Below are 22,766 nucleotides of genomic sequence, written 5' to 3'. Positions count from 1 at the left end.
GCAAGGAGCATGTATAATATATACAAGTATAAATATATACAGAATTTACACTGAATAATACAATGTGCCTAAGAAGGGTACATATAAACAGCCACAATATCATTCCTGGCTGAAGATGGATGAACGGTGAGCTGGCAACCAGCCATATGTCACTGAATAAAAGGGAAAAGGGGGGTTGGAGATCACACACCCCAGAAGACAAAGTGAGCAGATAGACGAGAATACTACCAACTGAACTCTTATAATCAAGCAGTCGAGAGAAAACTGAAAATCAAACAGTAGGGGAGAAACAACCCCGCTGGAATAGACTACTAAGACTACTACGGAGGTTTGCGAAAAGGGGTGAGTTGAACGAAGCTAACACGGGGTAGCCCGAATCAGATAGTCCCCATCTTAAAAGAAAATAGCAGACAGTGGCGGGACTTGGCTGAAACAGCGGATAAAAAACTGCGAACACAGTGTGCGAAGCCCAACGCCATAAGTAAAGGTCCAACTAAAGAACCAGTCTATAGAACCGAAGGAAAGGACAGAGAGGCAGCGCCCACGGCCTAACAAGCGTGTAGGATGGAACCTAACGGTTAGGGCGGTTGATCTCAAGTCTGGGGAACCGGGTTCGAGTCTTGGCAATGACACTCAACATCCTGTGATTCTGGGCAAATCACATTCCTAACAAAAACAAATGTGTTCTTGTGTAAGCAACTGGTGCTCATGTAAGGCGCTCTGATACACAATACCTTTGGGTCAAGTTTGCACTATATAAAACTCTGGTAAAGAAAAAAAAGAAAGCGTGGGGGCCAAAGTAAAAAATTCTTGTTTGCACAAAAAAGTCTGTGCCCAGGCAGCAAACCAAGTTACATCGTGAGTGGGGATCTCTACGTCACCCATGTTCGTATATTGTTTGCTCATCAGAACAAGGGAAACAAACCCCACAAGGGGTAGAACTGCAGCCATGCTTGCAAGAAGCGAAGGAAACTCCTCAGAAAGATTCCAAGGCAACAACAACCTCCACACGAATCAACCCGGAGCAGGTGATCAAGGCACCCAGGTCCAAGAAGAAACAGAAAATGAAAAATAGCCATAAATCCCCAAAAGGGGCAGAAGGTATGTCTGAAGAAGAGCCAGGCCAGCATCTAAACATCAGGGTTGGCATCGGATGGGTCATGGGAGCGTCTCAAAACCAAAAGAGAAAAAGAAACTGTAGTGCGGAGTCAGGCAGAAGCAGATAAAACTATGCCATTCAGAGGCACAGAAGAGAAGGAGAGGGCTAAGTAGGCCACTCATGTCAAGAGACTGACAAGGTATGTCCGCAAGGAGCCTCAGAGAAAAAAAGGAAGAAAGAAGGAGCACGTATTGCCCATGTATAGCAAGAGCTAGCACAAAAAGTGCTAACGCTTGAAGGGAGAAAGAAGGGACACAACCTAGGTTAGGACCAGACAGTGCACCATAGGCCAAAAATCATGCCCTTTCCCTTGCGTTTGCTAGGAAAGAAGTGCACCAGATAGAGTAGGGAACAAGGTAACAGTGCATCTGCATAATACCATGAAAACACCCCGATCAAAATGAGGGTAGAAAGCAAGAGAAACTGTGCAACCACCAGTGTAGAGACAAACAGGGTCAGGGAAAAAGACACCTCCCAGAACAACTAGGGATCACAACCTGCCATCAACAGGGTAAAAATGTAAGAAAAGAAAATATCTGCCAGAGAAGGCGCACTACACTGGATGTCACCGGAGGGGATGAGTGAAAAAAAGAAGCCAACTGGCACAGCCCTATAATGGCTCACACAGAAAAGAAATGAAGGAGACTTTCTCTGGCCAGATTGAGTATGGGAGATGGGCGAACGGTATAGCAACCAGGGATTAAGATTTTGCTCCACTCCAATTGTCCCGAAAACGGCTTAAAGCAGAGTCAGCTTGAAAGCCAAACAGATATGGACCATCAAAAGGCATGTCCACCAAGGCGAACTGAACAGCCTCACAGAAACCGGTGGTGGGTAGCCAGGCAAACCGGCAAAAAACCCTAAAGGGCCTTGGCTCGTCCGACGGAATCTGTAGTATCCATGCCACAACGAATCAGCAATTGATCTGCTTGCCGGCCATCCTGAGCCGGCTGAGTAAGAGTGTCTCGAGAGTCATCAGAGATGGAGGGGACAAGGAGCGAGACCGAATACCACAGTGCATGAGAAAAATGGCTCAAAACACAGACTGTATTAAGGGCCCGCAAAGCAGAGCTGGTGGCAGAAAAGAGATATTGACCAAGAGCATAGACTTTCAGACTCCCTGTCTGGAGGGACGTCAGGCACAGCTGATGTCGGGGGAGGGTGTAGCAGCCTGAACCACAAGGCTATGCAGAGTAGGATGAAGGAAAAGGCAGAGCGGTCTCCAGGGCCAGGATGGTCCACGGAGGCTCTTGAAATGGGTTTAGCCCAAGTGCCCAACACACTATCAAAAAGGGCGTCACTGAAGGGAAGCACTGGTTCAGTTCTCATCTGGCCCTGATCAAACACCCCAAGTTGGGAATAAATGGCCACCTCCACATAAGGAAGCTGCAGCCCCAGAACCACAGCAACTCTGCGCAAAACCTCAGCAATAGCCGAGCTAGCCTCCAAAGCGAGGCTAGGAGAAGAAAACAGTCCAGAGAACAGGGACGAGTCAAGGCCACTAGCCTCACCAAGGTCAGACACCCAATGAAACTCCGGAGGAGGCTGAGGAATGTCCGGTATGCCATCACTGACATCACCAAAACACCTGTGTTCTGAGGGGAAAATAGCAGGGGGCTCCTCTGAAAGTGGAGGAAGGTAGCCCAAAAGGAACTGTTCCACCGATGCCGTTCCGGATGTCGAATGGCGTCGAAGAGATAACACTTCGGCATCGGGTAGGAGAAACAAAGTTGGGGCGATTGGTGATGCTGACTTAGCCAACACTAGCGACCCAGGTGGGAACCCTGAAGCGCTCTGTGCACCAAAGCCGATAAGGAGTCATCATGGATTCGGAGGGCCTCACTGACACCAAGGGAGGTCTCGTCGGTTTGGAGTCAGTCAAGGCCTTACTGACATCCTGGGGGCCGAGACACGGACCAGAGGGAGGCTGAGAACCAAAAAAAGCATGAAGGGAGAGATAGTATTCCCTCATCGGAACCAGAGTCATATCGGCGCTGGGAAACACCAGAAGGCCCAGGACAAATTCTCGCTCGGACTCAGAAATCTGGGGAATAGGGAGCGTGTCAGGGTCACCGCGTGTACATGGTAAAGTTAGGGAAGGCTGCAGCACCGACCGCCTATGGCGTGACTTACCTGGCAAGGACGAAGGGCTTTGGGAGCTGGCCCTCGAGTGGTACAGAGGAAGAAGAGGAGCCATTGACCACCGCGCCGCTAACAGTGTTATGAGGCGCTCCTGCAACGCAATGACTGAAGCTGAAGACATGAGTCACACCGGTCGGAGTCAAGGTGCGCATCCAGGCACCACATGAAAATAGGATGAGGGTGCAGTGCTAACATCATAGCTCACAGGACCCTGAAGTTACCCAGAAAAAAGCACACTGTTTCACAACGTCGAGGTAGGCCAAAAATGGCCCGAGGTATCGCTCTCCGGATCCGCGCAGAAAGGAAGAAACTGACGTTCGCCCATCAGGGGAGAGCTTATATGGACTGTGTTGATGTCACATCTGGCGTACGCCGTCATTACAGAGTCGCTTGATTCCCTCTACCGACTCACAGTGGTACTGCTGTAGAAAAGATTCCGGATCCAGTCTGGAACATGGGGATAATTCAAAGGTAAGAAATCTGTGGCTAGACGTCTCTATGAAATGCATGTTTACATCTGTAAGCTCGTGGCTCTATTTTGGCTGCTCCACGTTGCTTTTCTGTATTTAGATAGTTGGACAATAACCTTTTCAGTTATGTATAGTTATTTTAGTTGTTATTTTGGTTTTTGGTGTTTCCAAGATTTGTCTTCATGACTTTCGACATGATGACAACACATGGCGAGGTAATCTTTGTGGTTTCGGCTTATGCACCACTACTGCATTTCATATTATTTTATTGCCATGCATCTGAGTGCACATTTTCATTTATAAAAGCATACTGCATTTACTATTGATTGCATTTACAACGTGTAATGTTTGCTTTATTATTGTTTGACAGCGCATCAATTATTCATATATATGTATGAATATGATATAATTTAGTGAAGGTGCAGCAGGATTAATGTGCTAATTCTTAAATTCTCCATCATTCATCACGAGGCCTGCCCTTTTCAAAATAATCAAAAAGTGTATTTAAGTATGGTATAGACATTGATTAGGCAGAGATGGAGTTTCAGCTACCTGGTCGACTGAAATATCGTAGGAGTTGAGCTGAAGTGAAGGACATTGGCTCCTTGGGGCCAGCTCGACCGTAACAGCTTAGGGACACCAAAAATAAGAGAGACAGGATAAGACCTACACCAAGAGAAAACCAACATGCTTGTTCAGCTAAGGTATGTGGACTTTACACCATCTCAAGAAACTCCAATGAACACTTTGGGTGCTAAAATGGCGTAGCTATGGGCTAAAAGGAAAAAAGGCGTTAAAAACTGTTGCAATCATGCAATGCCATAAATTACTTAAAAAATATTGCAATGTTGAAATTCTCTTTAATATTTTGCTTATTGTTCTCATTGCCGCTATTATGGTTCTCGTTATAGTTACAGATCTACCTATTATCTGCACTACATTTGGAAATCTAGTTTAATAAAGTCTTTAAAATATATAGCGTGGATTTCTTGTGTGTGTCCATCCTTCCTGAAAGGAGTTTCTGAGCTCAACTGAGCTCAACGGTGTGGCCTAATTCCTTCGATGTTCTGTGTACATTAGCTGCATTTACTTTATGTTGCTCTTCTACATTTTTGGGTCCAGGTATGCTATTCCTACAACTGTTTTGCAGGCACCATGTCTCGGTTTACCAGTTCCAACATGGCATCACTTTCCCAGAAAAAATATACAAGGTCTCCCAGGACCATATCTGGATGATTTGGCAAGTACAGGAATTCAAGAGGTAAATCAATGGGGGCTAATAAGTCTCTGCTAAACTCTCTTGAATGTACGTGTGCCCCTCCCAGTGACTATTCTCAACAGTCTTTACCTTGGCATTAGCTAAGGACTCGGTTGCTATAGTAATGTTGCAGTCCTACTGTTAAAGTGAAAGGAAGCACCACATATTTTTAGGATGAGATGTAAGAGTACAATTTCTAAATAGGTTTAAGGCAGAGTTTCCCAAACTGTGGGCCGCAGGCAGATTTTTGGTGGGTAGTTAAAATATAAACAATAAATAATGCCTTTAGATTCTGTATTCATCTTGTCACATTTGCTGTGCTGCAAAGAAAGAGGTCAAATATTAGTCTTGGTCTTTTGACAAATTGCTCCTTATTTTTTTAACACAGAGACTGGTGTTTACAAACACCTCTCACTTTGAATTCACAGAAAGAAAAGTAAAGAGAAATATGTGGCAATCTTGCTGGGTACAGGGGGGTTTTGTAACCCACAACAAAAAGTAAATACCTGTAAATGAACTGTACACATTAAGCACTTAGGAAAGCATAAGAAATAGAGCACATTTGATGTAACTCTAAAGTGTACTGGAAACAGTTAATAACATTATTAGGGATCAAAATAAAATCAAGATTCTGTACAGAGGGATGCACGAATGACAAATATTCAATGAAACCAGATTTCCACACATTGTGTGCAATATAGTTATATATATATATACATATATATATGCAAATGTAGATGCTATTTCAAAGGAAAATGTGCTGTCTTATAAATGACAGTTCGCTACCACACAGTGCTTTAGTTGCATAACTTTTTTTTTTTTTAATTGCCTGCCTCATTCATGTTCATTAAAGCTAGGTGGATGGTTCTAAAAAGCGGGTTATGGTTCTGGGAAATACTGGTCAATGGAGATTAAATCTTTGCCTATGTTTGTGCTTGGTCAGTAAAACTAGGTCTGCGGCTTCATAAGTAATGCATCCTTTCTAGAAAAAGAAACATATACACACGCTGACATATAATCAGAGTTGCTCACAGACCTACGGTATGCAACTACTGTGCTGCCTTTCTACAATAGCTAACCATCTATCTTCTGTTAAAGCATCATGTACTTCTATGGCTATGCCTGTAGATCTTACCTCGTCTAACCTCTTCAAAGAAGTTCATTGGCTTACCTTGCACTTGACTGTGCAAAAAGGAGCTAAATCAATCAATTCAGGAAACTTTATATGTCTGTTCACTTTTCGAAGATTTACTCCAGCCTAAAATGGGATTGCGATAGAAAATGACAATTTATTACAAAGATTGAAATCCGTTGTATAGGGTGTTTGCAGATTAAATATTTTCAAAGAATCATGTTAAGCAATATATATGGTTCACTTTGTGAATACAGATTAGAAAAAAAAGGAAAAAAAGCAAATCATCTCTACAATAAATTTTGTACAGATTTCAGAAAACGTGTTGATCCTATTCTCACTACTTTTGATGAGGTCTAAGTCTACACTAATTTAATATTTTTCTTAGAATGCTTAAAATGGTCCAGCTGCTGTACTGACATCTTTTAAAACACCATCTCATACACATTGGCTAGCTGTGGGGATGTTTCACAATAGAATTTACACCATTGCATTCATTTACAGGCAGATAAAATGGCGCGCATAACAAAATGTTAATTACCTGTAATCGTAGTTCTGTTTCCGAGACTTTATCATTGGAATCATAAACACTGAATAGTCCCACCTACGTGTGACGAGCGGGATACCGGAGCATTTTTTATAACATACTTACCACACACTTACTTTAGAAAACCCACTTTTAAACAAAAATATGATTCTGTAACCTGAAGCTACCCTGTTTACATTTTGTTTATTTTTCTCAATAAGAAAAGCAAACTGAAATTAATAACAAATATTAGTATAATACAGGAGGCGAAAAAAAGAGAAAAGTTACTTGCTTTTAGCCTAATTTCTGCATAGGTTCACGATGTCAATGTTCATCAGTCCATATGATGAGCACCACCCTCTAACAGCCAATCGGAGGCAAAAACGTTCTCTGGAAATAAACTGGTCTAAGTGTATAAAATGTGGGGGGGAATTTATCCTAAGAGTCATTAATTGATAGCTGAGAAAAGACATCCGGTCTCTTTTAGATACATGGATCCCTGGGGTGCGCTAGTGGTGAGGTGGAGCATAAGTAATTATGGAACAAGTAAGAGTGCATAGGCAGAAATTACACAAGGAGAGGGATAGACCAGGGAATTGTTAACCTGGCTTCTGAAATGAAAAATTCTAAAACCTATGATCATGGCTTTGGAGGAAAGTAGGGGGGGCAATTAATAATGCATTGAGTATACATATAGCTGAACTATACAGAAAGCCTGAGCTGCATCGGATTTCCTTAACTTCATAGAACTACCAAGACATAATGGAGACAAGATTACGGATCAGGGTGGATTGTTGGTGGCCATTTAAGACCTGCCCAGGAACAAGGCAACGGGAACTGTCAGAATATGATCAGTTTAATGTTGAAATACTCTGAGATCAATTGCCATAGGTCTTTCAATAGGCCAAAAGTCTGGATAAACTACCATAAACTATGCGAGAAGCGATCATAGTAATTTTGCCAAACTTTGATAGGGATCCATCCAACACAGTTTAGCCTTTTATCACCGATATCTAAGATCAATGTAGATGTAAAGGTAATATTAAAAGCATTAGCTAACAGACTCCAAAGGGTGACTGGCTCTTTAATATACAAAGATCAATGTGATTTAATACCAACAAGGAGCACCCTTATGAATATCCATAGTCTGACACACATACTGTACAGGTCCCAAACTTGGAAAGAGTGTTGTCCGTCTTTGATATCAAAAGGCCTTTAACACTATAGACCGGGCAGTATTCATGAAGATGGGCTTCGACCCAAATTTTCAGGGCTGGGTCTCCTTGCTATACTCAAGTCCCACGGCCTGGGTCAGATCTGCGGGACATGTTTCAGACAGGTGGGATATTGAGAGGGTGGACAAGATAGGGTTGCACTCTTTACCCCCTCTTATTCCCTCCGGTGAAGGATCCTTTTGCTGTCCATCTGCAAACTGTAATGAGGCAGTGGTGTATTAGAGGAGATTCAGAACACGTTGAGTCACGGTATGCGGAAGATGCTCATCTATTTGCAGCAACCGCTGACACACATGCCACAACTACTGGCTGAGATGCAGAAATTTGGGAGTGCCTCGGGTCTAAATTATAAAACAGAAGTAGCTGGTGTTTGCATTGGCAGAGTTACAGTAAAGGCCATTAGAGATATGCAAAATATTGGACTGAGTGAGCCAGAGAAATGTCACTATTTGCAAATACAGCTGGCACACAAAACTGAAACAATATGATTACAGTGAGGGCCTGAAAGCCTCAGTTTGTTTTTTGGAATAAATTACTGTTGTCGGTTATGGGTAGTATTGCAATAGCAAAAATGGTACCTATACCTCAATTTCTATATGTCCTACGGAATTCACAATGCCTGATACGTAGGAAAAAGTTCACAGAAATGGATAGCCTGTTAATCTCTCTGATATGGGCAAAGAAAAGGAGTAGAGTCGGATTGGGGGGTTCAAAAGTTGGACACAGAAAAGTGTGGACTTGGATTACCTAGCATCACACCTTCAGCATGCATATATATGGTGTGCTGAAAAGAACAATGGGAGAATCAGTTATTAGCGGGGGTCCCTAGGGTGGCCGACATGTCAGTGTGTCTGATGGCAGGGTAAGTCAGGACAACCAATGACTATATACAGTACAGCAAGTGGCCCTGGTATGGGACACCACGGTCAAAGATACAATACGCAGACCCCCCCATCTCTAAAGGAAAGGAGGAAATCAGACTAAATGAAAAGGAAAAGAGCTGTGAAGAAGCCAGGAAGCTGCTTTGGGGAGGTCAAAAGAACTTGGAGAATGGACTACCTTCTACCATAACTCTAAGAACACCTGTTGACCATCGAGGGCTATTTCGCCATCAACAAGCACAAAGTGTTCTCTTCAGCCGTTAGCAGAGTGGATTCAGAATGAAAGTTAGAACACTCAATGTGAAATGAAATGAAATGAAAATGAAATGAAATGAAAAAGCATATATGTGCTACGAAAGAAACGCTTAACATCCTACCTTCCTTAACAAGCATTTGCTCGCTTTTGCCTTCTGTTTGAGAAGGTTAAGAATAATTGTATTATTGTTGGGTCATGGCTTAGGATGTTCAATCGTTCAGTTGGCTAAGTTTGTATAAAAGTGTAAGTCTTAACTTTCAGCCCTATGAAGGCAACTAGGAATTACTTTGTAACTGATCTCTGGTCTGGGGGTATCCTTTTGGACTGACATAGTTATTGCATAGGCTATCAACAACTTGAGCAAGTGTACTACATGTATGGAGCCCTAAAATACCAGTTCTGCCACTCATTTCTACTACATTATATTCAACTTTGCATGGGCTGCTTTTGCTATACTGCCGAAGGCAAATAGTGGCCTCTTCGCTCTTCTACTTTTGTAAAATGGTTCTGACGGAAGACAAGTCCTTTTCATCATATTATACAAATACTGAATCATTTTGCTTAGTTTTGCTAATGCTGTGGTTGCTGTCTATTTTATTCCTTCTTGCCTGGCAATGTACACTTTCTATTTCAATATGGATGCTTCTATGGCCTCAATCTCCATTAAATCCACACTATTTTCATGAAGGCGCTACACTACTATATCGGAGCCTAAGAAGTAGACCGAGTCTACCCTCTCACACAATGTCCCTTTTGCAGTAGTATTACTTTCCTCCTTTTCTCCGCAAGACAGTTTGGCAGGGGTTTCACCCCCCGCACTGCCATCTTCTTGCATTGCTGAACCTAGTGTCATATGATTTGGCTCCCATGACTTTTATTGTGTTTTTACTTAGATCCCTATTGACACCTTAGGCCACAGCTTTCCAAACTTTTCATGTTGGTGACACACCTTTTTGTGAAATTTGTTTCAGGGACACGGTAACGCGAGCTAGCGCAGCGAGCTAGCCCGAATCACCCACAACCCCACACACACACACAACCACACACACACACCCCTCCTCACACACACACACACACACACACACAGAACCCACCCCCCAGACACACATCTCCACACACACATCCCCACACACACATCCCCCCACACACACACAGCTACACACACCCCCCACCCCCCCCCACACACACCCCCCACACCCCCCCACACACACCCACACACACCCACCCACACACACCACCCCACACAGAACCCCACACGCAACCCCACACGAAACCCCACACACAACCCCACACACACACCCACACCCCTCCACACACACCCCCCCACACACAACCCCACACGCACACCCACACACCCCCCCCCACAACCCACCCCACACACTCACAACCCACCCCACCCCCACAACCCCCCCACAACCCCACACACACAACCCCACACACACATCCCCCCACACACTCACAGCTACACACCCCCCCACACACAACCCCACACGCACACCCACCCCCCCCCACAACCCACCCCACACACTCACAACCCACCCCACCCCCACAGCCCCCCCACACCCCCCCCCACACACACACACACCCCCCACACACACAACCCCACACACACATCCCCACACACACACAGCTACACCCCCCCTCACTCCCCCCCACCCACACCACCCCACACACATCCACCCCCAGATAATGTACGTATGTTTGTATGGATCTGAAGAAAACCCACATGGTTGGTAACAGAGCATGAACAGGAGATTTGCACATTTGTGATATTACATTTTATATATTTACAATCACGTTACATTCCACACATGGAAATATGGGGCGCATACTTGATGTGAGGGAATGCAAATGCATGTCACTTCTTGACACCATCAATAATGGCCTTAATGAATCTGAAGTCAGCCATGCCCAACTAGCGTGTCTCTCGCATGAATGAGTAGCCACACACACGTGCATTGGTATTTTGGCAAATATTCACATAATACAGTGCATTAACATCATCGTGGTTTACCTACCTTTACTCTGATATGTAGACAAGATACAATGTTTTCCTCCCTGACTGTATTCATGTATTTTGAAATGCTAATAGTGTGTAATATAGCAAGTATTTCTGCACTTGTATTCGCTATGATTTTGCCTCCCTCCGTGGAGTGGATACAACCTAATGATGTAATTTATTTTGTATATATAACAAAAGAAACCTGGATACCCACTTTTCAATTTATCAACAACTACACTATATTCTTTTGGTGGTTAGGCTGTTTTAATCAGCCTTTCAATTTTTATTTTAAATATTTTCTCTGAATAGGATATACACTCCAATACTCGGAAGGACACACAATTTTTGAACAATACACAACATTAATTCAACATATAAACAAACATTGCGGCCAAACTTAATTAGACTTCAAAAATACACAAATCATAATAACAATTGCTTCAAATTTCAGTTTAACAAAAAGCATAAACACTACTCAGCATATTTCATCACCATGCGTAGTGTCAATGAATATAATACTCGGAAGGACACACAATTTTTGAACAATACACAACATTAATTCAACATATAAACAAACATTGCGGCCAAACCTAATTAGACTTCAAAAATACACAAATCATAATAACAATTGCTTCAAATTTCAGTTTAACAAAAAGCATAAACACTACTCAGCATATTTCATCACCATGCGTAGTGTCAATGAATATTGCCTATTTGTAAAGCACCACAAAGTACAAATCTCACAGAATCAATACACGTAATTTAATTGATTCCTGCACTTTAGCATGTCAAAACATGCAGACGCGTTTCCAGCACCGTATACACTCTTCACGGGCTTTCATCAGGGCTTCCTACTATTGGCAAAATAGATGATCTTCTCAAAGCTTCAAGAATTCCGTAATTTGTATGGCAGACAAACTAGTGAGTTCGGGAAGGAAGCCTGACGCGCGGGTAGAGATTCTGAGCAGAACAGCTGATAAAGTGCACAAAAAAAGCCTTACGCATTGGAGTGGAAATGGGAGGTCGGGCGTTTGCGGCGACTTGCCAAGCCTAAGAAACAACTGCATAAAGACGAAAATCGGGTCTACTTGGTTATACGAAAAAAGTGAAGTGTCGCCCTCCTCCTATGGATTTAAGTTACACAATATTCTTTTTGAGAACCCCCCCGCTGCCCCAAACAAGTTGTTGGTTGAGGTTGTTCCTTACACTGTCTAATGTCCCGAAAAATTACGGAATTCTTGAAGCTTTGAGAAGATCATCTATTTTGCCAATAGTAGGAAGCCCTGATGAAAGCCCGTGAAAAGTGTGTACGGTGCTGGAAACGCGTCGGCATGTTTTGACATGCTAAAGTGCAGGAATCAATTAAATTACGTGTATTGATTCTGTGAGATTTGTACTTTGTGGTGCTTTACAAATAGACAATATTCATTGACACTACGCATGGTGATGAAATATGCTGAGTAGTGTTTATGCTTTTTGTTAAACTGACATTTGAAGCAAGTGTTATTATGATTTGTGTATTTTTGAAGTCTAATTAAGTTTGGCCGCAATGTTTGTTTATATGTTGAATTAATGTTGTGTATTGTTCAAAAATTGTGTGTCCTTCCGAGTATTATATTCATTGACACTACGCATGGAGATGAAATATGCTGAGTAGTGTTTATGCTTTTTGTTAAACTGAAATTTGAAGCAATTGTTATTATGATTTGTGTATTTTTGAAGTCTAAGTTTGGCCGCAATGTTTGTTTATATGTTGAATTAATGTTGTGTATTGTTAAAAAATTGTGTGTCCTTCCGAGTATTGGAGTGTATATCCTATTCAGAGAAAATATTTAAAATAAAAATTGAAAGGCTGATTAAAACAGCCTAACCACCAAAAGAATATAGTGTGGTTGTTGATAAATTGAAAAGTGGGTATCCAGGTTTCTTTTGTTATATATATTGTATTGTGGCCCTACCTGGTTCCTGTCAATGGGCCAAACCTCTCTTGTTGGGTAATTTATTTTGTAGCATTCTGGATGTAATCATGTTTGTTACAGAATGCACATTGATAACACATGCTATGCAAGCAAGAAACAACAGTTTCCTCCTCGACTATATCACGACTGTATCCGTGTATTTTGACCAGTAGAAATGCTATTAATGCGTAATATGGCAATTATTTCTGCACCAGCATTCGCTGTGTTTATATAATAGAACAATTTTTATAATCATTCGGTATGTAAATACATTTTTAACACAATGCGCATTGTAAAACACGGCTTACACCCAAATAGCTGGATGTAATATCCAAGAAGAAAAGGGAGGTCTCCTTCAAAATCCAATCGGGGACGAGGAGTAATGACGGGAAAACATTCAAAGGTCCCTAGTAACACAATAATTTAGAAAGGATACCCACTGTAGATTATACCTAATCTACAGTGGGTATCCTTTCTAAATTATTGTGTAACTAGGGACCTTTGAATGTTTTCCCCTGGATGTAATATCCCCCAGCCCCTCTCCATCGTGTGTGTCAGTCCCGGCTAAGACGGCTCTCGGGCACACACACAGCCGCACCTGAGCACTTCACAGGTCTTTAAAAGACCACTTAACGTGCTAATAAGGCTTTGTTATTCATATTAGAGCCCCTGCAGCGCCACTCTGCCTGTTGCTGGAAGGCCCGTGGGGATGATCTAACCAGCATGCTGACCGCGCGACACACCTACCCATGGGGCGCGACACAGTAACGTGTCGCGCCACACAGTTTGGAAAGCTGTGCCTTAGGCCATTTAAGTTGTTATTAATTTTCAATAGCTGGTGATTATATTTTCCTTACTATCCAACAATGTGCATTAAAGTTATCATACTTGTGACTCTTAGAGAAGACCGATAAAATTCCCGTGCTGCAGAGGCTGCCATCATCTCCCTGACTTCGCCGCCGTGCTGCAGAGGCTGCTGCCATCATCTCCCTGACTTCGCCGCCGCTGCTGACCCGTGTCTCCTCCCGCCGCCGCTACTCTGTACCACCTGAGTGCGGCCGCAGTGGGGGGGGGGACCAGGTCTGGGGACTACAACATCCAGGATCCCTAGCGGCCGGAAGCCGCAGTCACCCGCGCTAGGAGGCGCTACAAATTACGGTCATCCCCGGCGGAGCGTGGGGACATACTTGTGACTCTTAGAGAAGACCGATAAAATTCCCGTGCTGCAGAGGCTGCCATCATCTCCCTGACTTCGCCACCGTGCTGCAGAGGCTGCTGCCATCATCTCTGACTTCGCCGCCGCTGCTGACCCGTGTATCCTCCCGCCACCACTACTCTGTACCACCTGAGTGCGGCCGCAGTGGGGAGGAGACCAGGTCTGGGGACTACAACATCCAGGATCCTTAGCGGCCGGAAGCCGCAGTCACCCGCGCTAGGAGGCGCTACAAATTACGGTCATCCCCCGCTTTGCGTTAGCGCGCCCGGGGCTAAGCCCTGGCAAAGGGCGGGCCGTTTTTTGGCCGTTCGTTGGCCGAAGGAGGCCAGGCTGGGCCCACTCTCTTGCTCCCAATCAAGCTATTGCCCTGATACGTCCATCTGTGGAGATTATTTCCCAAAGACTATCTCACACCGTTGCCATTTTCCCTGTCCGCCCCCCCCCCCCCCCTGCTGCTTTCCTGAGTAAACTCCACAAGCCGAGTGTCGTCGCTGAGGAAAGCTCGCTTGGGGTCTTGATTTGCCACCACTGCACGGGGCTTGTGCTGGAGGAATGTAACTTAGAAGAAGTATAAAAACATCTTTAGCCCCGCTCTAAAATTAAGTTGAGAACAACATCTGCTTGATTATCTACCATGGCCACTACTTCTGAAATAAATACACCCGCAAATGTAGGGGGAAATAGTAAAGGCACACTTGATAAATATTTTATAACGTTTCCCTCTGATACGGAAAGGGAGTGCGCATTGGCCGAGCGCAGGGCGGAGCGACGCCGGTCTATTGAATGTATTAAAAGTAGACCTCCTTTGGCCCTACCACCTCAGATTAGTCCATCTGGTGCAGGCCTGGCCATAGAAAATGAGGATCCTTTATATACACAGGGTATTCCCATACTTTTGCGAGACACGCCCCCCACATCGGATGTCCTCAATGATATGGACACAAACAATGTATCCATCGTTAGTGACCCTATTATGGGGATAGATGTTATACCCGAGCCCTCTCGAGTAGTAATTGAGACGACCAAAAAGAAGGCAGGGAAATTAGTTGTGCCGAAAGTTTATGGTCCGCCACCACATAAAAGAAGGAGGAGGGGTGGTGTCCCACAAAGAGGTAAGATCAGCCATTCGGACTTTGGCAAAGCGACAAAGCTCAGTGTAACATCCGTATCTACACCAAAGGCTAGGTTAATACCTGATTCTACCCAAATGGTTCCCCAAGAAATAGCATTAACCCCAAAAAACCCTACACTGACTGCACTCACGTCTGGCTCAGCAAATCCCTTACATTGCACGTCTAATGAACCGTTCTCTGCTGTCTCCCTCGAAAGTATTTAATACCTACTTAGGTCATTCACACTACCTATATTAGAGAGGTTGAAGAAGGTAGAGCAACGGCTGGGGGACTTGGAATTGGCTATTAGCAACAAAGCCAGGTTATCTAAAGATAATGTGAACCCAGCCCTACCCCCTGCAGCCACAGATATTAATCACCCCTGTTGTTCAAAAGGGTCTAAATCCAACTAGTAAACTAGTAAACCCATGAATCGAAACCAACAGAGGGTAAATCCTCCTAAAACAGTCCATCATCCAGCGCAGCTTGTTATTAGCGAAACCCCGAAGGGGGGGGTGGAATTTCGTCACTGGGAATAAGCGGGAGGTAAGGGAGAGGGCAAGTCCAGCCAGCAGAGAACCACAGGGGCCGTCAAGTTGAATTACCCCCCCGAAGCGGTCCCATTTGTAGTTGTGCTCACGGGTGTTCCCACATTAGAGGAGGGCAGGAGGGAAGGGTTCACCCAGTTAAAAAACAAAACCATGCATTGGCTCAGCCAGAACAGACCGCTCCCTTTTAACATCGATGGTGAGATTATGCATGTTCGCCGAGTCTCCTGGCTGGGGAGCTGAAAGAAAGATATCAAGGGCGATTTAATAGTTATAAACTTTAGAGATCCTAGAGTGGTCAGATACATCCTAAATTGGATTCCAGGGAACGTTGGTAATTCCATCGTTCCCTGTGAACTGACCTATTTTTAGCCAAGATCCATGGTGGCACCTATAATGTCCAATCCTATGATTTCTAAAAATGTATTTGGGTGGGACACTGTACCTTACAGGGGATATAGTAATGGTATTAGGAACATGGACCATCTGCAAGAAAACAGGAGAATGGATCACTTATTGCCATTCACTCCGTTGGAAGTCGCTAACAGATTCGAACCCATTTCAGGTTTTGATGACTGCGAATGACGGACGGGGTTCTCTATTAACATGTCTCCGACTGGGGAGAATAAAGATATAAAAGCTAATTTAAACTCCCATGAACAAACTTTGGTACCTGTACAAATTATACGTACACAGGAATCTTACAAGGAGATAGTCCCTCAGCTTCAAACACAAGTATTAGGGGAAGAAATACCATCATCCCCCCATTTGGGTAACACCCCGGTGATAACTCCCAGTGTTCCATCGGAGTTGGCTTCTTTAACATCTACTAATTTAACATGGTTAACGAACGCTGAAACTCCCGGTAGCATAATCTCATGGAATACAGCGGGCCTCGCCTCAAAAATCAATGACGCGGCCTGGCAATCAATAACTATGACCCACTCCATCATAGCCCTTCAGGAAACATGGGCTATCGACCAATCCCATTTGTTAGGATATAAAACCTTTTTAGGGCGAGCTAGAGTTGCGCATGCGTAGCATGCGGTCTAGCTTGCCAACTATTGTGTTCAGTTTCCTGGGAATCTGAGACAGGGCTCGGACACGCGCCGATTGCACCTCGTGGGCGCGCACGGCCGGCACATATCCTATCTCAGATTCCCAGGAAGTCAGCCATTCCGCCATGCAGTCGCGCGCGCGCACACAGCCACACTCACACTCACACACACACGCAGGCAGGCACGCACGCAGGCAGGCACACACGCACGCACACACACACACTGCATACACACACGCTCCCCCCCCCTTACCTCACCGGGCTCTTTTCTTGCTGGAATCCCTGTTTTCTTGTGGGCTCCGATGGGCGGGGGCGACGCGGCCAGGGGCTCCAGTGCTGCTACGGCAGTCCCTGCGGTGCACGAGCTGGGCAAGACGGCGGCTGCGCAGGATTCGGCTGGATGACGTCAGCTTCCTTCAGTGTGCACGAGCTGGGCAAGACGGCGGCTGCGCAGGATTCGGCTGGATGACGTCAGCTTCCTTCAGTCTGCCCTCCGTATTCATTCTATGGGGGATAGACCGGTCCCTCTCTCCCTTTTTAATCACTTGTTTTTTTGTGCTTGTTTCATTTGAATTTAGGAGGCGAATGGGCGTTCTCTTTAATCCTTGTTATTCTTCCTTCTCCTCCTCTGACTGTCCTCTCTTTGAGCAATAATAGTTTTCTTTTTAATTAGTACGTTGTATTTCCTGAACACGGTTCCAGAGAGTTTCCAGCAGTCCTTCCAAGTCATGGCACCGAAGCGTCAGGAGGTAAACGACAGAAGATTCGATGGATAGCAGCCATCTTGGTAATTTTCTCCACATGTGCGCTCTGTTTTCCTTTGCAGAGAGCAGTCAGTCCTGCGGCTGAGCGGTGCTGAAATGTGCTGGAAATGGGTGAGCTTGGAAGTAACCTAAGTGGCTGGCAAGGAGTCAGACCTGTCAGGCTGCTGCGTTTGGGGAACGAATGAGACCAATTCCAGAGGAGCAGCACAGCACCGGCCACCCCTAGCCCAGCTCCCTGTCCCCTCTCCGCTGCCCCACACCCGCAGCCCCTTCTCTGTGATCCAGCCAAGAGATACTGAGACGTTAGGCATGCTTCTTGGAAATACTTCAAGGTGCATTCTGCAACTCGCCGCCCCTCTCCCAACTCTCCAGAGTCTCTTTCTCAGGACCAATAACTTTATTCTCTACTTTGTATTCCCTCCACTCTCTCTATCATACTGTATAGCCAATTTCTTCTGGAGACCCCCATTTAGTCCGGAGAGAATCGAAATCTGACTTGGGCCTTCCAAACATTCTGAGGGGTGCCATCATTTCGCATTACGCATTCAGAAGTGGCCCCCCTGTCTCTCCATCTATTGCAATCGATAAGCACCGTGTATTAATTTTGAACGGTCATTTTAAGAGTCTGCGAGAGCCCGCGGTCAGTAAAGCACAGCTTGATGCACGAGCCCAAATTACTTTCGTACCAGGAAATAATTAAACTAGAACCAGGTCTGCTGGTGTGCCGCGCGCCTTTTTGTTTTTGAACAATTAATTGAAATGTGTCATTGAGAGACTGGCAACTTCAAAGAGTCGGAAGTGGAGTATTTGCCGAGTGTGGAGACTTTCTGTGCGCAGCGAAGCATTTCAGCCGAGCTCAGGTCAGGTAAACAATGTCGGAGTCCTAATTAAGGGACATGCGCAGGTTTGCCGACACTCGTTATTTTATTTTTATATAGGCACCTCTGATGCTGCGAACGAACGGACAGGTGAGGCTGTAATTTGCGGAGCTCCGTTCAGTCACACACCATTCTCCAAGAGTCTTGCTGCAGTCCAGCTCCAGCCACTGCTTTTAAGCAGCGAAGTTAAAGCAGGTCTGCTGCTTGAGAATCTCTCGCTATGCAGCTTTACAAAGGGTAAGAATTCTGCCATTGCAGAAGAAATGCAATGGTATGTATTTGTGTATTTAAGCCCAACTGGTGTCTCCTAGTTAGATGAAACATTTCTTGTTGTCTCATAGAGAAAACATATCAGAGATTCAATAAAGAGAACATTTGTCCGGAATCCAGTGAACCACCCACAAACTTCAGCAATCTTAACCAATCCAAAAAGATGGTCTGAGAAAGTAAATAAATAAATATACATGTTCACTTCAGGTGAGGGGAAGTCATGGTTCAAACTAATAGATGGATGCCACTAAAAATGCTCAACTGTGATTAGCAATGCAGGGTTAACTTGCTTTCAGATGCACTGCTCATGACCTCACAGACCGCACTAGTTACATCATCCATAATATTACTGCTGCCATCCATTTGATCTCACCATATACTTCTTTATGGATACACAATTGTTTGTATATGTGCCCTTATTTACTGATTTTGCGTTGCTATATGCTATTATTGTTATCGCATATCACCTATACGCAGGTGTGGACAAAACCCCTCTTCAGGTTTTTCACAGGCCCCGCCCAATGACCTGATCCTGCAACTTCCTCCCTAAACCCTATTGATAAAATGCACATCACACTGCTATCAAATGTACAGAGTGGGGTGTTAGCACAGGTCCTTGCCTTTCACCAGGGCATGTGCTGTAACCTGTGAGCTGGTGTGATTCTTAAAGATTTTAAACAATTTTGTACTTTGACCATGTATATTTACAGTTACTGATTCACAAGGCTCTTAAATATTCGGTATGGGGCACTTGATAGCCTTGTTATGAACTGCATGAGCCAGCCTCGGTGAAATACTACACATGGTGTTTATGCTTTGACAGCACAGTTTGTCCTCTCAATACCAGGAAGCCGACTTTGAATATAAAGGAGCTATTGAATGAGTTTACTAAGAATTGTCCAACTCTGCTAGGCACACATTTACCCTTTTTGCCTGCCATGCTAAGTGTGTTTTCGGTCACTACTGTGTAGGAAGGAAATTGGGCAGGACTTTGAGGCTGCCGTGATTGAATCAGCGTAAGCTGTAATTCAATGAATATTATGTGGTAGAATGTATATAGATCTTTATAAGTCTATTTGGGGCACAAAAGCACACATTCTGACAGGTAGCACGCAGCACAGGCCTGGCTGACAGAGTGTTGTAATTGTTGTGATCCTATGTGAGAAGTGTTTAGGTGTCATTTGTGTGAGTGACCTGAGAGGTGCACTTGTCTTAGGATGCAATGCCAAGCAGAATGATGGAGAAAGAGATGTGCGAGATAGGTGCTCAGATTATAGTTAGGACTTATATAGACAAATACACAGCACTATTCGAGGCATTTGGGTACTATGTGTGTGTACACAAAAAAAAAAAATTTGCATTGCAATAGGTCTCGCTTTTGTGAGAGTTTGAACTACTTGAATTGTAAATGACAATGCCTCTTTTAATTATGTGTTTTAAAAAACCTGCAAGCAGTGCGTAAATACCCACTTTGTACTTTTAGTCCTCGCTTAGAAGAAGCAAGGCTGGCAGCAAAAGAGGCATAGTTACCGCCAGCCTTGCTTCTCGTAAGCAAGGACTATAACTACAAAGTGGGTGTTTATGTACCACTTGCAGGTTTTCAAAACATAAATAAAAGGCTTTGTGATTTACAATGCCAATAGCTCAAACTCTCGCAAATGCGAGACCTATTGCATTGCAAATGCTGGTTTACTTCGGCAGTCCCTAGCAAAAGGGGTAGACATAAGGGAGGGCTGTCTATATATTTGTCGATTCACACTGGCCCCACTGTCCTTAAGAGCTTTTTGGACAGTGTTTATTATCAAATACTAGTGGTAACATGGGGCTTTTTAATTTTTTTTGCTATTGTTAATTTCTATAATAATATCCCCATGGCACACCTGGAAACCGTCATTAAGGAATTGTCAGGCACCCTTAAGAACATCGAGGATAGTTGCCCGGGGGACATGGCTCTTTTGTGGGTAGGGGATTTCAATTGCCCATTATGTCCAATGAGCTTACATGGAGTGTGTGGTTGGGAAGATGAAAACCATGGGCGTCTAGCCATTTCGCCCACACAAAACTAGGGGATATGCTTAATAATCTACTAGCAGATCATTCCCTGGCATTTATTAATGAGGCCTGCTTCCTGCCTAAATTATTCACCCCCACTTTCAACGCAAGAGGGGTAAAAACAATCATTGATTTTACTTTATTTTCGTCCCGTTATGTTCCACTGGTCACTAATTGGGAGACACTTACCAGTGGTATAAGTGATCATTACCCTATCTTAGTTACCTTTAAATTAAACCGGGAAGTGCAATCCTACAACACTCACTGTAACTATGACCTTAATCCCATTCTTGGTCAGCAAAATGGATTCTGTATTAAATGGGAGAAGGCAATTCCAGCTACTTTTCTAAAAAACTTAGTAATTAGCTCCCTAAAGGAAATTAATACGTGCCTGACCCTAGAAGAGGATGAAGAGCTCGTCTTGGATTCCTTTAAAAAAAATCTGCTCTTCAATTAAACAGCTTTTGACCAGAAACCCGTGCAATGTAGTTAAGAGAACCCCTGGGTGGTTGGACCCGAATTGCACTAGGGCACTGAGGGAACTTAAACAAGCTCTTCACATTACACCAATAGATAGACCACAGGTACAAATGGCAAGGCGAAACTATCGTGTCGCCCTAGCCAGAAGGAAGAAAGATATAAAATGTGAAGCTTGGGCAGCGCTTCACGCAGCCTCCGTACAAAAGGACACTGTAGCCTTTTGGAAGGCTGTGAATGCTCCCTTTTATCAAGATGACCAGGGCCCACGTATAGACAATGCTATTACGGCCAAGGAGTGGGTGCTCCACTTCCAAGCCCTTTATGGCATGTCAGCTTCACCAGCGGCCCCCCCAATCATCAATAGTCGCTGAGGGAGCAGACCCTCCGTTCCCCTTAGATATTCAGTTTGAACTGGAAGAGGTCTATAAGGCTCTAAGGGAAAGCTCAGCTTCTAAGGCACCAGGACCCGATTGTGTCCCTATTGATGTGTTTAAAATGCTCCCGGACCTGTGGGCCCCTTTACTCACTAGAGTCTTAAACTGTTTAAACAAAAGAGGTTTTATTTCGACATGGCAGGAGGCAATCTTGGTCCCGATCTATAAAAAAGGGGACAGGAATGATCCTGCCTGCTATCGGCCCATCTCATTGTTAGATGGTTTTATGAAGATGGCAGGTAGGGTCATTCTCGCTCGTATTCAGGATTGGCTGGAAGGTCAGGAAGTGTTATCGCCCTTCCAGTATGGTTTTAGGGGAGGACAGGGGACAATTGAGCAAGGGTTAAATCTTTCCCTAATTGTTTCCAAATACATACATGCAAAAAAAAAAAAAAACTTATACGTGACATTTGTGGACCTCAGCTCTACATTTGACTGCGTCCTGCATGATAATCTCTGGCAAACTCTAAGGGACATTGGATTGGATAGCCAAACAATTTTCTACATTAGAGAACTCTACGCTGGGGCAGGTGCACGTGTAAGATATGGCAGGAGGGGGGAATGTACAGAGCCTTTTAAGAACAGTAGAGGGGTAAGGCAGGGGTGCATATTAGCCCCTTTGCTGTTTAACCTCTATATCAATGGGGTGGGTTCTTGCTTAGCACAACAGTATCATGATTATCCTGTAATCAAAGGCAAACCCATCCCCATCCTCCTGTATGCCGACGATGCGGCTATCCTCTCGCAGACAAAGGTGGGCCTCCAAAAAGCAGTACAGAGCTTCTCTAATTTTATGAAGCTCAGGGGCCTACGTGTAAATGTCTCTAAGACATTTACCATGTCATGTGGTCCAAACAAACAAAGAACACCATGTCCAATTATTTTAGACGATAGGCGGGTGGAGCTAGCCGATATTTTTTGCTATCTAGGCGTGCA

General features: G+C 44.4%; 1 protein-coding gene across 2 annotated transcripts in view; it reads right to left on the bottom strand.

The window, feature by feature from the left end:
* USP16 (ubiquitin specific peptidase 16) overlaps window positions 1-22,766 on the bottom strand; it is a 385,832-nt gene that overhangs the window by 25,816 nt on the left and 337,250 nt on the right. For both annotated transcript variants that reach the window (XM_078658388.1, XM_078658387.1), the window contains exon 16: window positions 6,201-6,287. In XM_078658388.1, coding sequence (XP_078514514.1) covers window positions 6,201-6,287 — 87 coding nt within the window. The remainder of the gene's footprint in view (window positions 1-6,200; window positions 6,288-22,766) is intronic.

This window comes from Lissotriton helveticus, chromosome 8, assembly GCF_964261635.1.
Source record: "Lissotriton helveticus chromosome 8, aLisHel1.1, whole genome shotgun sequence".
NCBI classification, from domain to species: Eukaryota; Metazoa; Chordata; class Amphibia; order Caudata; family Salamandridae; genus Lissotriton; species Lissotriton helveticus.
This window is presented reverse-complemented; position numbering and strand designations above follow the sequence as displayed.